The sequence below is a fragment of the Heterocephalus glaber genome, unplaced genomic scaffold (assembly GCF_053883595.1).
Source record: "Heterocephalus glaber isolate CG9 unplaced genomic scaffold, H.glaber_assembly_v1.0 deba00001481, whole genome shotgun sequence".
NCBI lineage: Eukaryota > Metazoa > Chordata > Mammalia > Rodentia > Bathyergidae > Heterocephalus > Heterocephalus glaber.
Window position 1 is genome coordinate 51,636,711 of NW_028258317.1, and position 27,957 is coordinate 51,664,667.

At 38.9% G+C, this 27,957-nt stretch overlaps 1 protein-coding gene across 7 annotated transcripts in view; it reads left to right on the forward strand.

Annotated features, from left to right (window-relative positions):
• Pip5k1b (phosphatidylinositol-4-phosphate 5-kinase type 1 beta) overlaps window positions 1-27,957 on the forward strand; it is a 331,992-nt gene that overhangs the window by 165,255 nt on the left and 138,780 nt on the right. For all 7 annotated transcript variants that reach the window (XM_004838187.4, XM_021252743.2, XM_021252744.2 and 4 more), the window contains 3 exons: window positions 2,907-3,037; window positions 15,423-15,540; window positions 25,680-25,832. In XM_004838187.4, coding sequence (XP_004838244.2) covers window positions 2,907-3,037; window positions 15,423-15,540; window positions 25,680-25,832 — 402 coding nt within the window. The remainder of the gene's footprint in view (window positions 1-2,906; window positions 3,038-15,422; window positions 15,541-25,679; window positions 25,833-27,957) is intronic.

Sequence of the window (27,957 nt, forward strand, 5' to 3'; positions counted from 1 at the left end):
ATACATTAGTTGATCAACAGTGATTAACTTTATTACTACTTCTGTTATTTCTTCCGTTCAAGCACTTGAATTTTTAGGAGCCTAAAAGGAAAATAATATGGTTGCAAGTCTGTAGTTTTGGTTTAACTAAACAAGTATCAAGGAGTCCTTTCCAAAATCTTATTCTATCAGGAATTCAAAACTTAATCTTATAATATAAGAAAAAGTGGGGTTTTTTTCCCAGTGTTCCTTAGAGCAAGAGAAAGTTATTTGGCCTTGCTGCAGACCTTTTGAATCATCCTAGGGACATGAACTATTGAGGAGCATCCCCAGTGATTCTCTTGTTCCCCAAAGTCTGAGAACAACAGGTGCAGACTGCCCACAATCTTCACTGCCTTCTGTTGCCACGATGGGGCCAACAAAGAATTGGATAATCTGTTTGACAGCCTGTTCCACCCCAAGAAGTGTTAAACAGCTATTAACACTGTGCTTGCATGAGCTAAGCAGAAATACAGGTAGTCCCAGAAAGCAAAGTGAGGGATGGGGGATCAGGGAGAGCAAAGCACTTTGAGAGCATGTGAGTCTGTTGATAGGACTGGCACAGAATGTTTTGGCGTGCTGAGTCCTCTGAAAAGTGCTAATACTGTATCTTGTGCATTACCCACCCAGACTGATGGATGGGAAAGAATGTCTTTTGAATTTTTATTTAGGGTTAAAATGAAGGAAATCCACTTCATTGCAGAAGTCGGAGAGGGAGTATGAAAATAGCAACCTTTGTTTAAAGCATTAGATGCACTTAACCACAATCTTTTATATTTTGCTACCATAGGATGTTAAGAAAGAAGGGACGTAAAAAGAGAACGATATCAAGACGTTTTCTTTCTTTTGGGGGGGGGGGTACCCGGGATAGAACTCGGGACCTTGTGCTTGCATGGCAGGCGCCAGAACCACTGAGCTAAATCCCCAGCCCCAATCAAGACATTTTCTACTTTCTGCGGGGTCAAGGCTGGAGGTAGCTGTCTTCAGGCTAAAGGTTACATAGTGTTTTCAGACCCATGAGCAAAGTAATTGAATGATAACCATGGGAATATGGTTGTACTAGGTAGCTGCATTTAGAGATGCTTGATCAGTCCTGACTGAGCATGGCCATTTCAGACAAAGTCAACCAGTTGATTTTAGGGACCCAGCCCTGTGCTACCATGGGGTCTGTTTGGGGTTCAAGCTTGGGTGACTGAAGGTGCCTGAAGAGAGAAAGCTGATCTTGAAAGTGCAGTGGAGAGAGTATAAGATATTGGTCTGCTTCTGTACATACTACATATATGACTACAGAACAGCATCCAAACAGATTGAAAAAAATCTGAGTCAGATGCATAGACAGCATTTGAAGCCATTAAGAATGATTACCCAGATAATTAAGGATCAAATTTTTAGGCTTCTTGTAGTTATAGCAAGTAGAATATGAGGAATTAGTGAAGAAATGACAAGAGAGACTATCAGAAAAGCTAGAAGTGATCCCAGGACTGTGTCCTATTCTAGAAATCAAGTGAAGTAAATTTTTCAAGAAGTGTTCTTTGATGTTGAAAGCAGGGAGAGATAAAGAATACAGCATGAAGGGAAGTAGGAGGTCTTGGATTTGGTAAGTGCAACTAATAGTTCAAAAAGAAAGTATTTTTTTCTATAAAGTGGATGATATTTATTATATTTACTTAACTCTGGGTTCCCCAACCTTTGCACTAATGAAATTTGAAGCTGGATAATTCTTTGTGGCGAGAGCCATCCTGTGCATTGTAACATAATTATTAACATAACTCCTTTTATCCACTGAAAGCGAGTAGTACTGCACACCAAATGTTTTCAGATGTGGCCAAACATCTCTAGTTAAGAACCACTGACTTTGGCTGGGGATTTAGCTCAGTGGCATCACATCTGCCTCTCAAGCACAAGGTTGTAAGTTCAATCCCTGGTACCAAAAAAAAAAAAGAAAAAAGAATCACTGACTTAAGTATTTATTTGTGCCCACTCAGTACATGCCACTCCATCAGGCACTACAAGGCATTAAAAGTATGACATACTTTCACCATTAAGAATACATTCTAGGGCCAGGATGTAGCTCAGTGGCACAGCACCTGCCTGGCAAGCATGAGGCCCTAAGTTTGATTCCTGGTACCAAAAAACATTTCTAATATTCCTAAATTGAGTTATTCTATTATGTCTACTAACATACATGTGTATTACTACATGTGTACATACACTTACTTATACACATGGTCGTTATTCTCCGAGCTGACACTCTATCAATTTAATTATGCATAATGTTGGGAAAGTAGTAAATTGGAAATACTACTGTCCTTGTGCTAGTTTTATCACAGGTCAGTGTAGGAAGTTTTGATTATGGGTCTTTGGCAAGACGGGTGCAATTTCCAGATTAAATTTTGGGCATACAGCAAAGGACCCAATTGTGTTTTGCTCTCTCGTTTCTTAGGGGAAAAAAATAATCTTCCTGATCCATAGGTATGTTATAAAAATTCTGTTTTTTAAAATATGATGTGAAAAATTTATCTTTAGGTAGAAATTATAAAGCTATATATTGAAAGTGTTCCACCAAGTTTCTATGCTCTTATTAAAGGAAAGATGGCTATTTTGGATTCTAATGTGATCTTAGAAACAACCAAAAAATCCTCACAGTTGAAATAGATCCTCTATCAAAAGTAGCAACTTAGTGGAACTGGGAATGTGGCTCAGTAGTAAGTGCTTGCCTAGCATGTGCAAGCCCCGAGTTAATCCCTCATACTTGGAACAACCTATCATTTTCCATGCCCCAACCTCCTTGTTGCGTAAGAACAAAAAGGAAAATGTTTTGCTGTTTGCAATATTGAACAAGACCACGACTGTGGAGACTAACATGGAGACCCTCTTTTTCTTTGCAGACTGCATCATCTGCTATTAAAGGTGCTATTCAGCTGGGAATAGGATACACAGTGGGGAATCTCACTTCCAAGCCAGAACGAGATGTTCTCATGCAAGACTTTTATGTGGTGGAAAGTGTGTTCCTACCCAGGTAAAAACATTTGTATTTTTGACCATTTCCATACTAAAAAAACTTCATTATGACATCCCCACGTTGACGGACTTTTCTACCATGTGCACATTTGCATGTACTGCTATATATGTTGTCTCTGCCATATGCTCCTTCTTGTCGCAACAGAATGGCTTGCATTTTTTATTTGGAGATGGTAAGTGGAATTCTTCTGTGACCAGTTGTAATTAGTTGTGATGAATGCATGGTAGACCACATGGAGAAAGATTTTGCGATTCAGTGGGAAAAGGTGTGGTGATCACAGAATAATGTCTCCCATGAATTTAGAGAAAGGAGGTTTTCACAAAGTAGCAGGTGGTACCATGTTTTGCTATTCGTAACTTAAAAGAATGGATAGGTAGGATGACAATTGGACCTTCCTCCTGACCTCAGTCTTTAAGTCCTCTTTTCTGATGACTTAACTTTCCTCCAGAAAAACACACAAGAAGCCTTCTGTTTTGACGCCTTGTTAGCAAAAACACCAGAGTTACCCATACATGTTGCTTCTAGCTCATATCAGTCTGGGGAGGAAAAAAAAAAATGAGTTGTTTCAAAACAAATACATCTGCATGTGGATAGTGGTGATGATTATACAGCAATACAAATGTTCTTAGTGCCCCAAAATTGTATCCTTAAAGTATAGCTATGCTGTGTGTATTTTACCTCAATAAAATGAGTAAAAATTTAAAAAATCATTACCACCTTAGTATGGAAGAGATAAAAAAGCAATATAATTAAACTGGAAATGTTTCTATAATTAACAGGATTTTTCAAAGAAAATTGATTACAAAATAAAAGTGAAGGTATTCCATTTGGAGACTTGGGAGAAATCATTTTGTCTTTAGGGCTATGAGGATTAACTTTTCAGACACATTTATATTTACAATAATTATTTCTCTTCAAAATAAGCCATTTTTGTTAGGTATTAATGAGCTGGATGAGAATGGCTGGGGTGTCTCTCTTACCTCGGGTGCTCTCATTGCCTTGATTTTTTAATCTTGGGGAGAATGATAGGTGCACATGTATCTCTTTGTTTTGGCGTCACTTACCTTTCAGTAATTCCCCACATAGTCTTAAAGAACCCCATAAATTTAAAAAATCAGCTATGAACCCAGATAGCTTAGTTTTTACTTTAAATGCCCTTCGCTAAAGAATAGTTGGGCCATGCAAAGTTTTCAAGTTTGCTTCTCGATGATCCTCTGGCAGTGGTGGGAAAGAGATTCAGACAAATAATGAAGAGCCCCAAAGCTGAGAAGGCAGTCCTTGCTTGTGGAGCTGCTCTTCTTTCTGTAATTGGAAATTTTCTCTGTGTTTGTTTTTAACAGCCTACTTATTCCAAGAAAAGGTACATTAATGACATTTGTTTCTCTTGAAAGCCTTGAGCTCATGAGTTCATTATCATCTTTTGGTATGCCTTTTCAGCTTCATCATTCCTACAAATGTGTCTGTAAGATGTTCTAGCTCTCATGGTCTTCTAGGTCCGGTACCCAGACATTTGAACCTTATTTTTTTTCCCTTTGGCTATAATGAACAAGAGGCATGAAGGACTGTAGTGGGAAGATGCCAACAGTGAGTTCAGGGTTTCATGGGCAGTTCCAGCCGAAGGTGGGGTGCTCCTTCCTTACACAAAGGTGCTCCCAAAAGGACCAGGTGCTCCTTGCTCATCTCTTCTATTGTCAGCATCCAGTCAGCATGACAGGCCCTTGGGAAACGCAAGGCCCAAGTATAAGGTCCTCAGAACTGCAGCATCAACATCACTGGGAACTTACAAGACATGCAGGTTCTTGGGCTCGACCCTAGGCAGCTCTGTCAGTGGGACTAAGCCGTTCTATAAGTGGGACCAACCCAGAAATCTGTTTAAATAGCAAGTAGATTCTAAGCACATATAAGTTTGAGAACCACTAGCCTTGTATATTATTTCACTTTTTAGACTGATAATCTTTCTGGTAGACATCAAATGTCAAATGATTTTAAATTGATATCTTAAATATCAAAATTACATCTATTAGCAACTACAAGGAGTAATTGAAACATATAGTGAATGTTTAAATTTCAAAATCTATGACAGTAAAATACATATTACCATTAATCTCCCCTCAAAATACCCCCCCTCGCTTTGAACACATTTATCCCATCATTCTTGACACTTTGTGAAGCAGTTCAGGAAGTCTTCTTTTGTGAGTGTCTTTATAAAGTGTGATCAAAAATACAGTGATGCTATTGAGTCCCATCCAAAGGAAAGAGAAGATCATAAAAGCATTAATTACAGTGTGTCCTCATCCATCTTACTCACTAGATCTGGCACCATGTAACTTCTGGCTCTTCCCCAAAGTCAAAATGACTATGAAAGGTAAACATTTGAATCAATTCAGGACATGGAGACAGCCACAATAGTGCCACTAAGTCACTCACGAAAAAGGATTTCCAGAACTGCTGCAGAAAGATCCTCATCAGTTAGGAACTTGAAAGCATTTTCTGAGTATAGTTGTCCTTCAGTATCTACAGTGGATTGGATCCAAGACTCCTGAGGACACCAAAATGCAAGCAATGCTCCAGTCCATTTTATAAAATGGTATATTCTATCCCAGGTACAAAAAAAAATGGTATAGTATTTGCATATACAAGTTTAATAAGATTCTGTCCCAAAATAAAAGGGCTGATAATATAATTCAGTGGTAGAGCCTTTGCCTAGCATGCAAGAGGCCCTGGATTTCACCTGCAGTACCACAAAAAAGAAAGAATGAAAGAAAAGAGAGAAAGAGATGGAGAGAAAGAGAGAGAATTAACACTTTCCCCTTGTCTTTAGGAGCAGGAAGCCAAAGTTCTAAACTTGTGGCTTCATTCTCTATTCTGCCATCCAGCAGCAGCAGATTGACCATGGGGTGAGGAGGGACTTGCTGACTCCCATTATTTAGACACATCCACTCTCACAGTTTAAATGCATCCTTCCTTTTAGAGTGCTTACAGCTTTTAACTATCAATTGACAATAATTTAATTCAGGTCAAGAATTTCAGCAAACACTATATTTCTTGTTTAAAAATCTTGTGCTTACATGAAAGTAGAAGAAACTTACATTGATCTTGCGTCAGTGTCTTCAGTGGACTTCGTTTCTTCATGGGTTTAGCAAAGGGATGAGGCACTCTTTGTGCACGACTGCACATTTCAGGAGCTCTGTCATCCCTGGGCTCAGCCAAGAACATCTCCTAGTTACCAGAGCAATCAGTGAGCCCCCACGAGGTAATGGATAAATGGAGCATCTTTTTGTGTCCATGGTTTCACAGGTATATACACGCGTGAAAATTAATAAATTGTGTACTTTATTATAAATCATATATCTAAGCACATTGGGGAGAGGGGTAAATGTAGGTAGGCAGAACAGGCCTTAGTTATAAACAACTGAAATGTTCTGAGGTCTCTACTTGCTCTCTTAATCACAGAAAACTAATTACTTAAAGTGGCTTAAGATGTTTTAATTTACTACTGCTCCAAAGCTGCAGAATCTGTTTCCCTTAGCAACCAAATTCATTGTTTTTTTAAATTTATTTTGAAGTTGCTCATGTTATTTTTAGATATGTGTTTGTTCTACAGATTATTTCATTTTACAGATGGAAAAAGCCATAGACTTGATTAAAATTTGCAAGAAGATATAAAAATCCCTTTCAACTATCTGGGTCTGTGATTTTCCATAGTTCCAAAGTACATGAGTGAGAGAGCTGTGGCCATATTTTAATTTTCTGAGCCCAAATTCTGTTCTGTGATCAGAAGCTCAAGGTTGTAAATAAATTTTCATGCATATCAACCAGATAAAGAAGAAAGAAGATAGGTTATAGTGTTTATACCACGTAAACATGAACCTGAGGTGGCAAAGAGAGGCAAAGATTTTAGGTACCAACTGTGACCAAAGCATAGTTTTGTTTTTATATTATAATATTTATGTAATGTATGATACTAATCTGTTAAAACCTTTCATCTGCATGAAAAAATTCACTTATTATATGAAGCATTTAAGGCCCTAAGACAGTGATGGTGAATCTTTTAGAGTTCTCAGTGATACAAATAACCTACTGCAGCATGTGTGACATAGGTCCACCACCACTGCCCTAAGACATTAAGTCATTTAACCCAAGAGTATACAACTAACAAGTGGTAATGCTAGGGTTTGAACTCAGGTTGGCTGACCAAAAAGTTTTGTTTTTCTCTCTACTATGATGATAGAACACAGGAATCACAATTCTGCTTTGTTGATTCAGGAAAAGTGTTCGGCTTTTACCCTAGAATTATGAGCCTAAATCTGCGTCTTTGGTCCCATAAAAGCCATCTCTACTCCCTTCTTCTCTTCCCCAGGAAACACTGTCACTAATAATCCTTGAAGGTGGCAAGTGTGTTTTGAAAGCTGGCAATAAAAGTTTAAATATCTTGGGGTCATGGATTTGGCTCAGTGGTGCCACACCTGCCTTGCAAGCACAAGATCCTGAGTTCGATCCCCAGTTCCAAAAAAAAAAAATTTAAATATCTTCTCATATTCAAGGTAATTAACTAACTGAAGAATTTTTAAAGCCTTTGCATTTTTAAAATTTTCTCACTTGTAAAGGTTTAGCTTGATGTGTAAGAATAATTGCAGAAAACAAGCTGCCCTTGGGTTTGACTCATGAGCTCCTCACAATTTGTTCTGGGATCCAGCAAATACCTACATTAGGGCAGAGAACTCCACACAACTACTGCCAGGAGCCAATGTTATCCCAATGACAGGCAAATTTGTATATCAAAGGTTTGTATAAATGTTGTCAAGTACCATTGCTTGATGTTGCAGTTTTTATAAATTGACCCAACTACCTGCGTTTCATTGTATGCTGACATAAACTCTTCCAAGAATCAATCTATACCAAGGGCTTGTGCATTAAAGCCCAAGAGACAAGTCCAGCTCTCTATTTTTGTAAATAAAGTTTAATTTAAAATAGCCTTGTCAATTCATTTAAGAATTGTCTATAGCGCTTTTCCACAGTAGCAGCAGGGCTGAGTGATTGCAACAGATACTTTATGGCCGGCAAAGCTTAAAATATTTACTATCTGGCCCTTTATAGATCAAAACAAGCATTCTGCTCTGGGTTTTATGTATATGCTGAAAGAACACAAAGCTGGCAGAATCATCTTCCTGGAATTAAGCGTGATGTGGCTATTGCTGGACAAGCCAATAATATGATGCCTCTTCAAATCCAAACTCTTCAAAATGTTTTATATTTATTTGATAGGGATGGGGAGAAACTGATTTTCTATTAATAAAGGAAATTATAATCAAAATAAATGATTTATTGCATACATTCAATATTACCTTATTTGAAGTTGCCTTCAAAATGCTGTTTTCCAGTATGGTAATAACTTCTTGGAAGGTTTGACATGTAGGTAATCAGTGATATCACATGTTCCCAGTAAATGACACACCAGCATACATTACAGTGGTGCCTCAATTTATGAACTTAATTTGTTTTGTGATTTTAGGGAAGATAGTTGTGTTTGTGTTTGTGTGGGGAAGATGGTTGTAGCTATGGGTTGTGTTTGTCATGGAATGTGAAGTTTGTGAATAGAAGCAAAATTTTGCCAAATACTTTTGTGTACCAAATTATTTGCAAACAGAAACGTTCATGAACCGAGGTATTACTGTAATTTGGTTTTGGAATGTAAGATGTTTTCACATACTGATTTTAAAGATCCGCAGTCAACAGGTTGGCTACAAAATAAGATGGTGCCATCTGCTGTTGCAAAATGTAGCTCATACATACCCATCACAAAAGCCCTTGTCAGTGGGATGTGGTTACCAGCAAAGAACTTGGCTTTTGTTTTGCTCTGTCTTGTTTTCCTATTTGGGAACACTATATTATTTGGCAAGAGGGAGGACCAACTTACATTTCACTAAAGAAAGGTTCATATGGGGAAACTAAGGGATCTCTACCTTAATGGCAGAGGCAGTTAACAATGCCTCAAGCTGCTTCTACTGAACCTTACTTATAAGGGTCCAGTTGGAAGACTGGATACCAGCAGTAGTTTGTTACTGCAGTAGAGTTCTTGTCCAACTGTACTCCCACTTAACATGTTATAATATTTGTACATCAGGAAAAAGTACCCTTTACCTATTTCCCTCACCATGGATATGGTCATGCTTGCTGAACAAAAGTGAGGCCATTTAACATCCTTCAGTAAAACCCACTGTGATCACCCAGGAGTTGCTGACCCATTATGAAAGCCCTAACCCTACAACTGATGGTTACAATTTGAATAAAAGATCACCACGTAGAAATTGCTGCCCTATAAACAGCAAAGCCCTGGGTTTCAGCTCCAAAACTGTGTTTGAGTTTCTACATGTTGTACATGTCTTCGAGTTGCTAAATTAGTTTCACTTCATTGTTTACCACCAGATCTCTTAGTCTAGTGCCACCAAAAATAGTACTTGACTATCAGGCTGTGAAATCCCATAAACAAAGCTGTGGGGTTCACAGTACATATGGATGAAAACGCCACCCATGTGGATAATCAAAGCTTCTGTAAGTGAAATTCTACCCACATGACCCTGCAGTATAAGTAATATAGAAATATAACTCCCAACCTGCTAGATGTCAGATGTGCCAAGTTTGTTTCCCCTGAAATTGAAGAATGAATTCCAAAGGACAAAAGAGGTTAAGAGTAGGAACGGTTTATTGAGAGGTCCTGAGAGACAGGAGGAGTCCCAGACGTGGGTTCTGCTGAGACCCTCTGTTGGGTGATTTATACAGCAAAGTCACAAATATGGGTACAACATAGGTCAAACTATAATCAACCTATAGGATTACAAGTGTAGCCACTTAGCTAATATTTATCCGATAGGGAAGCAGGTCATGTAGCAAGGGTACATGGAAAGAACAAAGGCATTTTTGGAAAGAGATGGGTCTGGATGTTCAGGTAACTCACCTGGGTGACTGATGTCTATTTGGACTTCTTGGACCAGGTAATACCAATCACAGTACAGTCTCAAGTTATTGTTTATCCCTTGGGGAGGCATGTTGGCCTGGTCATTGCATCTTTATCTTCAGGCGTGGCCTCCAACAGATGAGCCACAGTTGTGATGTGTTCTCATCTTCAGCACTGACTCCCTCAAGGGCCTAACCCTGTCTGACTGCCTATTAATTTTTACCTAACTTAACTGCCCATAGTATAAGGACCTCATAGAGACACAATTGGGATATTTGGGTAGAGAGTCTGCTGAAAGCTGCAACTGAAAGCTGAAAAGGAAGACTAACAGAGTTGTGACAAGTCCAAGTTTAGGCTTGCTTGGGACTTCTGTTCTGATGTGTCTCATCACCCTGGTTTGTTTCTAACTAGTGTGGGCCATTATTTTTCTTCTCTGGACTTTGAATTCCTTTACTGCCACATGGGGAATTCCAAATGGTAGCTAATGCTTCCTTAAGCTTCAACATTGCGCAATTCTAAGCAGCTATTGCCTTTAAACTCCACTCAAAGAGGTAAACGTCAGGATGCCAGAGCTTCTCCATGATCAAACTTTACCGGCTTCTTGGTGAAAGGGAAAAGGATATGATGTAGAAAGTACTGTTCTTTTTCAAACTTTTATACTCCTTTTTTGGAGATAAAATACCCTTTCTTGGGCCAGGGATTTAGCTTGGTGGTTTCGCTGCCTGCTGCGCAAGCGCAAGGACCCGAGTTTGATCCCCAGTACAAAAAAAAAACCAACTTTCTTTTATGACCTCATTGGGCTATCACTACGTGTTTGCTTAGTTGTCTAGATTCTTGGTTGACAAAATAAAGTTAGAAAACCAATGTCGGCTTCCAATCTTTTGTTGTTGAAATTGTACAGGCCCACAGGAACCAAACCGCTAGACTCACTGTGCGAACCCCTGCACCTGAAATTTCCCAAGCCTCCTCCTTGCCAAGACCGAAGGGTGGGTTATTCATTTTCTCACACTGCATACATGCATTGAAGAAGCACATGGTGAATCTTAAACTGTGAGGAAGTCTGCTCTTCTTCAGACTTCATTTTTGCTCAGTAACTCTGGATACTGAGCCCAGGTTCTGGCAGATACAGCAAGCTTGCAGAAGAGCAGCCGGCTGGTATTCATAGCAGTCCCCACATTTAACTGCCCGGCAATTCTGCCGTGGCTGAGCACTCGGAGAGAAGATTCCGTGAAGTCTGTGGGCGGTGCCCACATCCAGGTGTAACCTCAGCACGACAAACTGGTGTCTGCTGGCTGGTTGTTGCCGGACTTGTTGCTTGGTTCTGCTCTTTCACACTTTACCTGCTGGCAGCCAGGATCAGCAGTTACATTCATTTGCATTTTCTTCACTAGAGGTTCATTTGTGTTAAGCCGATATTTGTTATTCATTGGAGCAAATTAAATATGCAGAGGTAAACAAACCTCCTCTGGGGGTGCTGAGCATGGGAAGCTATTTAAGAGAAGGTAAATGATGACTTTCAGTCTCTCCCTAACTTTGAAAAATTGTTTAATTTATAAATAATAATACTTAGTAGAAGTTCTCCTGCTTCTAAAAATAAAACTGCAAAGTGTTTCTTTTATTCCTCAGCCTTTTTTGCCCAGTGTCCAACTCCAGTTATCACTGTTACTAATGGCATGTTTTTCCTTCAAGGATTTTTTTTATGCACTTACTAGCCAAAAGAATTTTTTTCTTTTTTATACAAATAGTGGGATGTTGTACATAGCATTCTGCATCATGCTTTGTTCACTTAACAATTTGTCTTAGAGATCTTGCCAAGTCGATACATAATAAGCATCCTCATTCTTTTTAAAGCTGCATAATATTCTGTTTTATAACTAAATCATAATTAACTTGATAGTCCTTTTCTGAGGGTACATAGATTGCTTTCAGTTCTCTGTGGTTACACATAGTGCTTCTAATAAATAACCATACACAAATGGGTTGTTTTGCTAGTTTATCTGTAGGATGACTTACAAGCATAATAAATGCCATCTCCTCTCTGATAGAATCTTAGATTCCCAACTGTATATGAGAGAAACTCCAACAGAAAAGTGCAACATGAGTGTTTTGTCTTCCCTTTTTAAATGTTGAAGGAAATCTGCTCTAATAGAATAAATTACTTGGATTATATGAGACAGAAAATAAAAACAAAATGGAGGGCAAAAGAAATAAGAAATTGGGGCTGGGGATTTAGCTCAGTGGTTTCACCACCTGCTGTGCAAGCGCAAGGACCCAAGTTCAATCCCTGGTACCAAAAAAAAAAAAAAATGAAATAAGAGATTGACAACATTCTTAGTCCACTGAAAGCAGCTTCCTTCAGAATCCCTGGCTTGTGATATTTTTACTTGCTTGCAAAATAAAGGAAGGATATAGAGGTCACTTTGAGCCTCTTTACTTTTACCTCTTATTTCTACATAATCTGTACTTACAAATTACTACATGTCATATAAGTTCCAGAATCACTCCTTTTGACAATCCTAGAGGACCTACAGTTGAGTACATTTCCCTTCATAAATCCCAAAACGCAGATGAAGAAAATGTTTGGATACATTGCCAGGACATTGCACACACATTAGGAATAGTCAGCTATACCTGCACAGGAAAAGAATAACCATTTAAACAAGCAGATAACTTTGGGCCTATTCCATGCTAAGATGGAGGTTTGACCATCATCTCTCAGTTGGCCTTAGCTCTTTTGTCCTTCCCCCAGTGTGAATCCTTTGCTACTGCCCCTGTGTAATCCTGTCCTTTAAAGACAAGCGTGTGACAGGGTGGGGGTTGTGACTTAGTTGCCAGAGCACTCACCTAGTATGCAGAGTCCTTCTGTGCTGGGGATCTGCACAGAGGAAGCTGGAAAGAGGTAAGCACTTACTGCGTGACATGTCCTTAACTACACAAGCCAGCCCCATCCTCTGGTCCTCGCCAAAAGTGACAGCCACCTGGGACCTTGCAGGAAGAAGAGCTGGCTGCACTGGCTATATTAAATAGATAATTCCTAAATAATTTTCAATAGTCATTGTTTACTATGCTGAATTTTTGCCATGTATGTTGGCTTGTGAATCTCCTTGTAAGAATCAACTATACTTTATTAGCGTTATCCTGAAAACTCATTCTTTCACTGAACAGATACTTACTGTCTACTGTGTGCCAGGCACTGATGCCAGAATCTATCTGATTGACCTCAACAAACTTAGGTTATAGATTCCAAGTGTTTGTTTATGTTCAATGCCTTTGTTTGCAGTCTTATTTTTGTGGTGTTCCCAAAAAGCAGACTGTGATAAATTTGCATAGACCTTCAGTATCTCACCTGAGATGTAGTACAGAGACCTTGAATCTTTACATAAAATTGTATTTTATTGCATTGTTAGAATTTTTCACAGTGAAAGCTTTAATGAGTATATTGTTACCGTACTCGTGTTTGTTGCTTGAAAAGGGTAGTGACTCAAGGACAAGTTGTTTGGGCAGAGAAAAAGATTTGGAAATGTAGCAAACAGAAGAAGATAGAGGTTATTGTCAACAAAGAGCATCTTGGTTAGGGGCTGTAGGTGCAAGGCTTTTACATATAGGGTGTTTGGGGAGGCACCTCAGACAGGCAGGCGCCAGAGTAGTCACAGATTTCAAGTGATCTGCTTTAGTGGGCCAGGGATGTAGCTCAATGGTGCCATGCCTGCCTGACAAGCGCCAAGTCCTGAGTTCAATCCCCAGTATTGGGGGGAAAAAATCAAGTGATCTGCTTTCTGACCCATGTGGTGCTGTTACTTATAGGTCACCAGGTTCTGTAAATCTGGGTTCTGTAAATCTAAACAAAAGTTATTGTGCCCACATCTTTCAGGTCCTTTTCTCAGGAATAGTTGACCTTGCAGGGAATCATTAGGATACAAAAGGTATCTTCCATCAGAAAACAAAGGAAGACAGTGAAAGGCAACTATCACCAGACAAGATAGTGAATTGCAACTTTCACAGAAGAACAGTTTCAACCTGTTAAACGGCTTCAAGTGATGCCATCTACTGCAAAACCAGTGAGGGAAATTACTAATATATTGCTCAGGTACATGACCTCCAAAATTAGTGCTTTTTGAAATAAACTGAAAGCAAGTAGAATCAGAGGTCTTATTTAGGCTTCTCCTTAGTAACATAAGTAGTTTGTCTAAGGTCACATAAAAATATAATATTCTATAGATTTAAAGAATAATAAGAATGAGATTGATAAACATCAAAATTCAGACCAGTGAATTCCCCTAAGGATATGACCAATAAAAAGTACAGAAAGGGATGCACCTATATGGATAATGTTTTATTTTTTAAGCAGCATTTTGGATTCATGAATTAGCCTTTTATGTCTCTTGTATATCATAAGTTATTATACAAAATTTTTCAAAAATGAACCCAAGAAAGAACAAAAAGCAATATAGTTAAAATGGAAATTGGATTTTCAAATCCCTCAAATATGTAGTTCTTTTTTTTTTAACCTGGATCTAAGAAAAAGTTCAGATTAAGATCCTATCTCCAACTCGATAAAGAAAATGTGGCTTTTTTATGAAATGAAGTACTACTCAGCCATAAAGAATGAGAAAATAGAGACATTTATAGCTGAATAGATGCACATTGAGGCCATACTCTTAAGTGAAATAAATAGGACACACATGTGTAAATACCAAATAGTTTCTTTGGTGTGAGAAACTGAAAGTGTAAATAAGGATCAAAACGTATAATAGATAATGTGAAATAGGAAGAAAAGTACAAAGAGGAAGGGGAAGTGAGAGGGGTAGGGGAAAGGAAAGACGGGAAAGGAATAAATATGAGAAAAGGAAAAAATAGAAACAAAGTCTTTGTAGATAGGGAGGGATGGAGGGGTTGAAGGGAGGGCAGGGGAACGGGGAAAAAAATACGAACCAAGATACATAATGTAAAGGTACAAATTCCCAATTAAAAAAAAAGATCCTATCTCCAGTATGATGGCTCTCACTGGTTGGTAGGCTATTTTAAGGATTCCTTCACATATTCCTGGTTATAGATGTTTATTCAATATCAATATTCATAGTAAAAAATACATTTTTGAAAATGCTTTGTATATTAGCCCTGGATCTTATTAAAACATTACAATGTGGTTTCATATGGAAAATGGAATGCTTTTTCCGGGAAGGAGAAACAGGGAGGATGAAGCATTTTCAGGCCTGAACACTTGACTGGTAGGGAGCACCTGTGTGGAGTCCTTGTTTTTACCTGTGGCAATTGACCTTTGTGGCCTGAGCCTTGAAAGTCCCACTTAGCAAAGGGTGCTTTTTCTAGAAATGAAATTGTCCCCGGACTAACAGGGCTAGAATTGAAGTTAAAACTGTTTTGCTAATTTTCTTTCTTCCTGCCTCCTTTTTAATATTTTAACTGCAGTGAAGGGAGCAATCTGACCCCAGCACATCACTACCCAGACTTCAGATTTAAGACATATGCTCCACTAGCATTCCGATACTTCAGAGAACTTTTTGGTATCAAGCCTGATGATTACTTGGTAAGAACCTATAATTTTCCTTCCTCCTAAAGAAATGTGTGATGTAAACATTTGTCTCATAGCAACAGTGACAAGTATTTGTGCTTATTTTATAAAGCTCAAGATCATAGTAAAAATTCCAAGTTTTATAATGATTATAAATTTAGCTTCAGGAAATATGATTTAACTCTACAGCTTCAACTGACAGTTACAAAATCTGCAATGGTAATTTATATTTAAATAACTATGATATTGGTTGCTCCTTCAAATAATTATTCTAACAGATATATTATTAGTTTTAAAGACTCCTGTGAATTTTCCTGATTAGATTCCATTTGAAAGTCTTTCTATTTTAGTTACTTTATTTATACCATTCATCTTGATACGAAAAGTTTTAGATAACTTAATAGATTGAACATTAAGGTAGTTGTAGAAGCAAAATAAGTAACGTATTCTTTTAAGATTTGCTTTTCCTGTAACTCCTTGTTTAAGGTGAAGATTATCTGACTCTAACCAGTAACTTCATTAACCTAACAAAGTTACCATGCCAGGGTGAATTTACAATGTATATGGCCTATCTTGTGTCTGTGACTTGTAAATAGGAACTGGAATTGTATTTACATATCAAAGACCACTAGGGATGAGATAATGGCTAAAAAGGATATAAAAAGGGAAATGCTGAACAAAGGGGGGGCTTGGATATTGACCAGACTGGTTTCTGGCATTCCTGTCCGCTGGCGAGAAGCAATTTTATCATTTTATCCGAATTCTGTGTCTCTGTGTATTTCTTTCCGAGATTTCCATAACAATCTCAGACCTGACTTGGTCCACAACCATTTTCACCTTGATCTAAAAATTCAAATAAAATTCTAAGCTGGATGTTTCATGCAGGCTCTTTTTAAATATATTTTTACAGATACAAAAGCACGTTTTTACCCTCACATTTGTCTCTTCCTTGTCTTCCTTCTGGAACACAGGAGGTACGAACACAACACAACAGTCCATTTGTGAGCTCTGATGTAACCTCAGACCTTTACCCCATTCCTTTCAAGGAGCTTGAATTCCTTTCTGTTGTAACATTCAACACTCCTTTCTGTTGTAAGGGGGAAATGATCACTGCTAACACCCTGGGGCTCTTCAAAATTAGTATTTGAGCAACCATAGGAAAGATGTCATCAAATATTTATTGTCAGTCCCATTCAGAATGATCTTAAGTAAGACTTTAGCCAGATCCTTTAATAATGCTTTTCAGAGAAAGGATAGCAACATCTGTCACAACAAAAAGTATTTAAATATGTATCTTATAATATGGATAATTATGATGAAATTCAAAGCTGATTTCTATTCTGTGCAGAGGAAAACCCATGAATGATCTTTAGCTGGTCCCTGAGAAAATCGTGATTTCTCCCCAATGAAATAATACTGGTTTCTCAAGGCAAATGATTAAGTCTCTGTAGAGCAGTGAGGACTGTGTAGACTGACTTAAAGATTCATTAGGAAACTCATGTCAGGTGTACAAAGTTGTTCAGAAAAGGACCGTTCCCCAAAGAAAAAAATTTTGTAAGGTCAGAGTCAGTGAAAGAATGAACGTCCCATCCTGTGGAGTAATGGACATAGCAGACTAAGGATCTCTCATCTTGTACCACATTCTAGAAATTAATGGATTCTCCTTCTCAGTTGTCCTTTAACTTCTCACCAGCCACAGAGACACCGTAGATTTGCATTTGTAGCACTGACCAGTCATTGTATCAAAGGAATTGCTGGGTCTCAGTATGCTGTGTTCATTGCCCCACAGACTAGGAAGTTCATCCTGCTGTCCTTAAATGTACAAGGCTGATCAAAAAATACAATGTTTGGGCCAGGGATTTAGCTCAGTAGTGCCATGCCTGCCTCGCAAGCACAAGGTCCTGAGTTCGATCCCCTGTACCAGAAAAAAAAAATGTTTACAGTAAAAGACACACTGCCATTAATCCCCCCTCAAAATACTCCCATTGCTTTAAACATGTTTATCCCATCCTTCTTGTCACTTCCTCGAGCAGTTCAGGAAATCCTCTCTTGTATCTTCACAAGGTATAATCAAAAATATGGTGAGTGCCGCTGCTGGGTGTCATCCGATGGAAAGGCAGGCTCATAAAAACATTATGGCGTACCTCATCCACCTTATTCACCACATCTGGCACTATATGACTTCTGGATTTTTCCCAAAGTCAAAATGACCATAAAAGGTAAATGTTTTTCATCAAGTCAGGACATCAAGGCAGCCACATCAGCATAATTAAAGACACTAACAAAAGAAGACTTCCAGAACTGCTTCAGAAAGCGGCAAGAATGATAGGATAAGTGTGTTTGAAGCAAGGGGGAGTAGTTTGGGGGAGATTAATGACAATGTCCTTTACTGTAATAATTTTTTAATTCATCCAATCTGTCACCATAATTGTTTATTACACCTTGTATTTGTCCACATTGTACTCTGCCATAACATCCACCTTAAGTGTCAGATGCCTCTGTCACTACCAACTCAAGTTCACAAGTGCACTTGCTGTGTGTGTGTGTGTGTGTGTGTGTGTGTGTGACCAGCAAGATCCTTTGGTTTGCCAGGCATAGTGGCACACAACTGTAGTCCCAGCACTCGGGAGGCTGAGGCAGGAGGAGTGCCATAAGTTGGAGGCCAGCCTGGACTACATAGTGAGTTCAAGGCCTGCATGAACTACATAGCAAGACCCTGTCTCAAAAAACCAAAAAAGAAAAAAAGATCTTTTGATTTCTGGCCACACGGTCATTACTGAGGGTCACCAACATCAGCAAATGCATTGGGAAACCTAGTGGGATTTTGATCTCTCGTCTTGTGCCACACCCTAGGACTAAGGGAGTCTCCTTCTCAATTGCCAGTGAATTTCTCACCAGCCACAGAGACACCTGTAGATTTACATATTGTAGCGCTGGTCCAATCATTGTGACAAAGCAGTTGCTTGTGCACATTCTGCCATGTCCGTTGCCCCACAGGCTGAGAACTTCGTTCTTTCACTTGTTCTGAGCTCACAAAACTGCTTTCTTTGGGGAAAATCTTTTGCTAAACAATTTATTACACAGCTGATATGAGTTTCCTAATGAGTATTTAAACCAAAAAAGTTATTTCTGTAATGGAGCTGGAGTATTATTAAAGAACACAGGGAAACTAATGATTTCTCAGAGCTAAAATCTTTGTCCCTGTAGCTGCCAAAAGGTAAAATTTGAAATTATTCAGTATTTTGAACACCTATTATGTCCAGAATACTTTGTGTTCAATTACAGGGAAATTCAAAAATGATAAATCAAAATACTCAAAGAAATTAGAGTCATATTGGGAGGATAATTTGTTTATGTGGAAAAACCAGCTCTACCAGGCAATAAGTAAAAAGACTGAAGCAAACATCAAATACTCCAGATTTCACAGGAAAGGGTGATCTTCCTCTGTGGGAGTTATTATTCAGAGGTCCCCTTTAGGTGTTGTGTGGTTTTAACTGTATCTTAAAAATTACAGGGCCGGGGATTTAGCTCAGTGGTTCTGCCACCTGCCTCGCAAGCACAAGGACCCAAGTTCGATCCCTGGTACCAAAAAACAAACAAACAAACAAAAGTTACAGGGCCGTGGGCCAGGGATTTAGCTCAGTGGTGCCACACCTGCCTGGCAAGCAGGTGCCCAATGAGATCCTGAGTTCAATCCCCAGTTCCAGAAAAAAAAAAATTACAGGGCCTTTGATTAGTTAGAAGAGAAGTGACAGGCATTTTGGTGTTGAGAACAGGGTGTTTGTGACAGTGACACCAGGAATATAAATGCTTAGCTGTTTAGGACTTCAAGTGGACCAGTATCACCAGAGGAGAGAGTTTTAATCTCAAACGTTAATAGAGCCAGACAGTTCAAATAAACTAGATCTTAAACTATAGGAAATTCACAAACTATGAAGATATTTGATGATGTTGAAAACATTTTTTGATAGGATAATGATATTGTGGTTCTGTTTTAAAAGGAGAGTCTTTGTCTTTTAGAAGACAAAATACACTGAAATATCTACAGATAAAATTATCTGATGTCTGGAATTTACTCCAAAAGAAATTTAGATGTTAGCCAAAGAATATAAATTTTCAGTTAGGAGACCTGTTTAGTGACTATAATCAATTATATTGTGTTATGTCTGAAAGTAGCTAAAACCATAGATTTTACATATTCCTACTACACACAAAGTGGCAAATGATATATTAATTAGCTAGATTCAGCCATCCCACTATATACATATAAACTTTATGTTTTCCACCATAAGGATATAGTTTTTGTCACTTAAAAATTTTTAATTAAAAATTAATTGAAAGTACTTTACACATAAAAGGGTGAATTGTATGGTATGTGACTTAGCTCAGTAGCACTGTTATAAAAAATTACATTGAAAGCAAAAGAAAGAAAAGAATCCAAGGGAAGCAGGCAGGAGAGTAATTAGAGGTATGGAAGGAAAAATATTAATCATGAGTTGATGATTGGTGAAGCTGGAAACAGACCCTCGGATGTTAATTATATATCCACATATGTTTGAAATTTTCCATATTAAAAAAGAAGGGAGGAGATAGAGCCAGGCAGGTAAGTGTGATTTTGTTTGGTTCCATCTTTCTCCTTCATTCACCTCACACACAGTTCAGTGACTCTACATCTCTTGGGACAGCAAGAAACAAGGGCAGCGATGCTACCTAAATATGACTGCTGGTTCCCCAACAGCTATGGCCACCTGCCTTTACACTGGGGTTGCCCACAGCCCAGGACTGAGGCAGTCCCCCCAGTAAGTCTTGGAGCTTCTGGAAGCTCACCTTCAAACCACTTTATCTGGGGTAACCTTAACTAACTTAATGATCTGGCATATGGTAGATGAGGAAAGAATCTTTTTCCATGCTTCACATGCTGCGGAGAATCAGATACAACTCTCAAGAGAGTTTAGCCCCGAAGGAATATCACCTGAGGCTAGAGTCATTGAAGGGAGGTACCCAAGATTGCCTGCATTGGTGGGAGCAGCACCCAGATCATAGCAGCAGTCTTCTCATCCTTCCCCCGTTGCTCTGAAAACCTCTCACCAGCTGGAGTCACACTCCTCACCTACTAAGTCACAGGCCTCACAGGTATGGTCTCCAGGTAGCCTTTCCCTAGCACATCACACTAGGATTGTCCATTCTGAGGAACTCAGAGATCAAGCACCTCTAGCAAAGCACATTTTGAAAGAGTTCATTCCAAACAAAACACAAAATGAAATAAGACAACTCTTGAAAAACTCTGTGTAAGGAAATAAAGGATATAGTGCAAATCTCAAGTACATCCTGGCATCTGTCAAACTGGAACTATTCAAACCCGTATTTGTGAAAATACACTACAAGAGAGATTTGGGACCATTATTTAGCCATTGGTAATTCCATTTATAGGTTTGATACTGGATACCTGTGATATGTATGTATTTCTACTTAGTTCTGTGCTGTCAAATCTAGATTTCTGCCTGAATTATTCTGCTTATGTTCTTAGTATTATTAAAGTGTGCCATGCGCTTGCTGATTACAGGTTTCATGTTGAAACCTGCATAATTTAGATTGTAGTGAAAGTGCTTCTGCACATACAACAATGCAAATGCCTCTTCTTCCTTATTTGTTCCTAGACAAACACTCAGCCAGGCCCAGGGGCCCCAGGGCATTCCCATTTCTGCTTGGGCAACAGGCCACTGGTTCTTTCCTTCTCTACTTTGTGCCTACTATTCAGAAATCCAACTCACAGGAGGCTTTTCAGGTTCACTTGTACCCAGAAGAAAGAGCAAAGTGAATGTTTTATACTATCAGAGAAAGAAATAGCAGGTAAAATTATCTCTACCACATGGCACAAGTTTACACTGTTAATTTGCATTGGCAGGGCCCAGCTGGAATGTACTTTGCTTCCTTTCCAGTGGAGAGAGCAGGGAGCCCTTGCAGGAAATAGAAGCGAGAAAATGAATACATTTGAGCAGCTTGCACAAATGAAAAGTGCCTGGAAGGTGCATAAAACCCAGGAGCACACATGGGAGCTTGTTGATTGTGGCTAATTAAAATGTTCCCATCTCTCCTCTTTATTTGCTCTTAAAAGGCAGCATTTTAAAGGTTGCTTAGAAGAGAACGTGGTATCCAAGTGGCAGAGTGAGAAACCATAGAACTCTAGAGCGCAATGTTCAGATTCCTGATCAGTATCCTAATCCCAGTTGATTGCATGTTGATGTGTTATTATTAGCACCCAAAAGATTATCAGAACAGATCGAAACCATTTGTTATTCTATTGACAGTTGTTTATAAATTACACAATAAAGAAGTATTTGACAAGTAATAAAATCATCTTCATTATGTGTCTCTGTTCATGGTAGAATTTGAGACTTTGATCAGGAGAGAGGTCCAGGTTGGAATCTAGTTTTTTTCTGGACAGTTTTTCTTGGATCATCCTGTAATTTCTCCATATGAAGCCTCTACTTTTGACATCCTTTATTGATTTTGTATTTTCCTAACATCTACTCCTACCCATAAAGAGGTTCTATGCCCAAAATTTAAATGCCATGGAACAAAGAGTCAGAATTTCTAGAGAGTCCAGGGTCTGCCTTCACTTTTAATGACAGTTTGGGGTCTACACTCTTATCTTCCAGGGTCTTGAGTTCATGATTATGACAGACCTTCCTTTTCTCTTATTTCTCTCAGGATGTCTAAGTGTATTTGAGGGGACTCTTCTTCCCATGGGAATGCCAGTGAAAAGCTCCACACCTCCTAGGGTGGTGCCAGTGCCTCCCTCGCTACCTTAGGCAGTGTGTGCAGCAAGGCAGGCTGAGTGCCTCTCTCGCCTGCATGTGATCATATAATAAATAATAAAATAATAACAGCTATACTAAGTCCTCACTCTGCCTGAGGTTTCAAAAACACTTACCTTAAACTCAGACTGCAGTGTGCTAAGTTGCATTCTGAGGGTCACATAACTAGCAGTTGCAGAGCTATGATTTTACAAATACCAATTGATTCCAAATCTCATGCCCTTTCCACTAATCACCCTTCCACATAACACTTTGTACACATGGCTGCTTGCTCTTAGCTTTTATAGCATCTTGTCCACAGTATGATGCCTATTTTTGTTTTCCTAACTTAACTAATCTCCAACTCATCCATAAAAGCTCTGCTGCTGCTCAGCAAGAGAGTGTCTAGAACCAAGGCCAGTGGAAAGTGGAAGAAGTGGGAGATGGGAGGTAGCGGTGACTTAGGAAGTCAGCAAGTATAGTACTTGCTTCTTTCTCTTGGAAAATTTTTTTTCCTCATGCATGATGCTGCCAAAGAAGATAAAGTAAAAAGTGACACCTAGAAACTGCCTTTTAATCATTTTTCTCCCAGTTTTTCTCTCCTTCCTCTCTCCTCTCCTCCCTCCGTATAAACTTTGGTGTGATAGGGACTTAAATATTCACAAGCCCTCCAAAGCCCCAGTGGTAGCCTTTAGCACCCTCCATGCTTGGCCCACTGGGCCCCTCTGGTTTAATCTCTTTCAGCTCTACTCATCTACCTTGAACCCACCAGCTTTCTGATCCTTGGCACTTGCTTTTCCTGCTCCCTAAGATGCCCTTTCCCCAAAACTCCACATGGTCTGCGGCCCTTTCTCTTTAACCTCTGCTCAAATGCTACCTTGCCAGCAAGATTTCAGTGACCATCCTGTTAAATCCTTCCTTCATTCATTCGTTAGTTCATTCATTCATTCATTTGTTCGTTCATTATTTATTTATATGTGCTGGGGATTGAAACCCAAGGCCTTTCACATGCAAAGCATGAGCTCTGGCATTGAGCTATATCCCAGTTCCCCTGTATTGTAAATATCCTGCAACCCAGTCCTTCTTCGCCGTGGCAGCTACCACATTCTTTTTTTTTTTTTTCTGAAGCACAACATTTATTGGTACATTTAAGATATACATAATGATAATGTTCATCATAGGGAATTTGCACCTGTACATGATTTATCCTGCCTCTTCTTTTTTCCCACATTCTGATGTATAATTTGATTACTTGCTTACCAGCTGTCTCCTTCTGCTGGGATATAAGCTTTGTGAGTGCCTGGGATGTTGCAGATGTTCAGTAAATATTTTTACAAGGCTGGATGCAAGAGTGAGCAGTTAGTGGAATGGAGACTGTCTCAGGCAAAGGAAAATGCAAATGCCTGGGAGTCAAGAGTGTACAGCACATCCAAGAAATGAGGACTTGCTCTCTTGTTAGAGCCCAAGTATAGGAAGGACTGATGAGGAAAGGACTGTAGAGCAGGGCTGGGTCATGTGTTCTTTGAACACTTCCTCAAGGACCATGGGAAAGCTAAGTGTGGGGCCACAAGCTTGTAGTCCCAGCACCCTGGGAGACTGAGGCAGGAGTAGCAAGTTGGAGCCCAGTCTACCAACTTAGTGAGACTTTGTCTCAAAATAAAAAATTTGAAAAAGAGCCAGGAGTGTAAGCTCAGTGTGAAGGCCCTGGATTCAATCCCCAGTTCCAAAAAGGAAAAAAGCTGGGACGGCACCGAAGAACATTAGATTTGCGTTTTAGAAAGATCCCTGGTTTTGGGGCACTGGAGAAGACAGCATGTACAGTTGAGGAACCCAGGCGTGAAGTGATGAAACCACTGAACCTGGGATACCGGAGAATGGATGGCATGAAGGAGGCAGGCACAGTAAAGAATTTGAATGTGGAAGATGGAGAAATACAGGAAGTCGAGGATGACGGCCAAGGTTTTGGCTTGGGGAACAAGGCAAATAATGTTTCTGTTATCTATTGTGTAAGATATTGGAGAAAGATGAACTAGAGTCACCATATACAGTTGCACAGTGTGTGCATTGGCCAAATACTCCTACCGAGCCTAGGGAAGGGAATGGAGACTGGAGTGCAGCCCTTCATATACCCACCAGCCTTGTACCCTGGCCCAGAGCTTTATCCGCCAGGATAAAGACGCACATTGTCCTCATTACCACAAAGCTGCTGTATCATCTAATGATGGCTTTGAACTGAATTTGACTGTGAACTTGTGTGTGGAGCGCCTGTCATATAATCAGGTAGAAATGTCTGTTACAGTGATAGATGAACAGATCTGGAGCCCTGGAGTGAGAGCTACAGTGGAGATACAGATATTGGAGTCACTTTCTTGCTGAAACTGTACAAGAAGAGGACATCCATTGGGAGAATAGTGAAAAGGGAATAGGTGTTGATGTTCAAGTGATGAACACACTGTGTGGGTCACTCTGGCAGCTGTTATTTTATGTACACTTGCTGAAAACAAAGCATCTTAGTTTACATGAATTTTTTTTATTGGTAACCCAGGGCCTTCATACTGAATATTCCCAGCCTCTTTTTTTGGTACCGGGAATCAAACTCTGGACACTTGTGAGGCAGGTGTGACACCACTGAGCTAAGTCCCCAGCCCTTTTTTTTTCTTTTTGAGACAAAGTCTCGCTAAGTCACTAAGCAGGGCTCGAACTTGCAGCCCTCCTGCCTTAACCTCCCAGAGTGCTGAAACTATACACATGCACTGCCACACCTGGCACCATGACTATTTTAATTACCTCATTGGATAGATATGATTTTTCATGATTCTATGATGTAATACCAAAGTTGAGGAGAACATGTTTAATTAAAATAAACAGATCAATTAAATCTTTAGAAATCTCCCCAAGAGCCTTCTTGGTATATACGTGGTGCCTCCTTTTAAAGCTCATAGAGAAGTAGATCAAGTAGATCAAGATATATAATACCGTGATTGTTCTCCTTAGAAGCATCACATACATTAAGTATTAATTCTGTGTGTGTGTGTGCTCATGTGTGTATGCATATTTGTATGTATGTATTTCTTGAGACAGAATCAGGTAATTAGGCTGGCCTCCCAATACTAGAATTACAGGCATGTGCCACCATGCCTGGCAGTATTAAGTATATTTAAATGTTTGCTTAGGACTAGGGGTGTGGCTCAGTGAGAGAGCCACTTACCTGGTGGCTATGTAAGTAGAGCACTTACCTGGCCTATGCAAGGCCCTGGATTTGATCCCTAGTGCTGCACAATATTACTGATGATGATGATGATGATGATGATGATGATGATGATGATAAATAAAATGTTTATTAATTTCCTCTTTTAGTATTCCATCTGCAGTGAACCACTAATAGAGCTGTCCAACCCTGGAGCCAGTGGATCCTTGTTTTTTGTGACCAGTGATGATGAATTTATCATCAAAACAGTTCAGCATAAAGAAGCAGAGTTCCTCCAGAAGCTACTGCCAGGCTATTACATGGTGAGGAGCTGCGGATAACTGAGGTTTCTGCTTTAGATTTCATTCCTTTCCTCAGCAGTTATTTTGGGTATTCTCTATGTTTTTTAAATGACTCTTCAGCATGTTTTTTCATCTAATTTTAGATTATGCCATAACATTTGTTGAACAAATTTTTAAAACAAAATAGAACTGAGCAGTAGACCAGAGTTGTTGAATAACTAAGTCCTGGTTCCAATCCCAACTCAGCCATCCACTGTGCAACTGTGAGTAGCTGTGACGTAGCTGCTGAACCTTGGTCCCCTCAGCCTTTGAAAGCTGGTCAATGGTGCCCATCTTGTGTAGTTATGGTGATAAAGGAACCAGTGCCTTGCAAAGCTTTTTGCACCCAGCACATAGTCATAATACGAATGGTTAACATTCATGGACTTCTTGTGTAAGGCTTGAAATGTTTTGCATCATTAATTTATTGAAACCTCACAGCAACCTTGGGTAATATAGGCATTATTGTTTTTTTAGATGAGGCAAAGGTAAATTGAGTGACAAAGCAGGGTCATTCACACATCTAGGACTGCACAACCAGAGGCTGCATTTTTAACCCCTACACTGTACACAGCAGCTGATCTGTATTAGCTACTATACTTCTTAGCCACTACACTTCAGAACTTAAGGTTCCATAGGCCAAGCATGACAATGTGAAAATCACTTTTCTTGTAATGTTTTAGAGACCAAGAAATAGTAACTTAACCTGGATGAAGTTATTAAGACATTTGATCTTAATTTTCAAAAGAATAAACACTTTTCCTAAGTGTTTCTGCCATTTTCAGAACTCTGGTTTTATTGTACTTTCATAAGATTTGTTAATTTTCTATGATTAGAATGGCTCCATGAGGACATTTGGATTTCAAAAGCCCTAGTTCTGCCATTCACTTTCTCTGAGAGGTGATGACTGATACCTGTTTCCAAAGAAAATCAGTGAAACCAGATGTGGTGGTGCTGTCTGTAATCCCAGAACTCAGGAAGCTGAGGCAGAGGATTGTAAATTAAAGGCCAGCCAGAGCTACATAGAGAGCTCAAGGCTGGCATGATAGTGAGACACTGTCTCAATCTATCAATGAAAATAAAAAATAAAATCAGTGAGATTTCACATAGCGTATTTGTATGTAAAATATTATTTAATTCCAAAATCTCCTGGAAGCAGTATTAAATACTGTGACTTAATGTCTTTTGGAATTCTAGAAATCGAAAATTTAAATAAATATCTTAGTGGATGGCATGCACATTTTAGATTTTGATCCTGAATAATTATTTTCTATTTTTAGAGAAATGGAAAACAGAAAACACTAAAACCAAGTATAATTTCTTTCTTAGAGATATGTATTACCAATATTTGTTGTACATGCTTTCAGAGGTATTTTATGCATACACACATTTTAAAATAATTTAAGCAATCTGATCACACTCTAATAATCTACTAAATGAGTAAATCTGAAACTTAGATATAATACTCCTTTATTTTGGAAATATATCATTTAATATAATAGCCATTATCCATATGTGGCTATTACAATTTAATTAAAATTCAATAAAAATGTAGAATGTAGCTGAACAAATGATTTTATCCCAGTCATGTATAATGAGCAGTATAATTCATCCCATTAAGAAAAAATGTGAACATCATGTGGTTAACCAAACCAGATGTTCAGGAGAAACCCAGGCTCTCAAAATTCAACACTTCTTCCTCTTAATTAAAATTCTTTAAGTGGGCAGCAAGATTTTTAACAGAATAAGCAAATTAATGAACACACACATATCTAACATTTACCAGTCTCTAAGGTTTCACATGAAATCTCTTGGAGAAAAACAGGAGCCATTCTCTAGAAATGCTAGGAAAAGATAAGGATGCCCTCCACCAGCAGTCCTTCCTCATACATTTGCTAGAAAGTCTGGAAATGACCTTTTGAGAAGTTATGGAAACAAGAGCTAAGTATAGGCACTGTCTTCTGTAAATGACACAATTTTAAATGAGCAATGCTTCAACTTAAACCAGAAATGTATAGAGGTAGTAAGTTCATCAGGTTTGTAGGATATAAGATAAATCTATATAAAAATCCATTGTATTCTATTATATAGCTGATTCAGAGTTGAA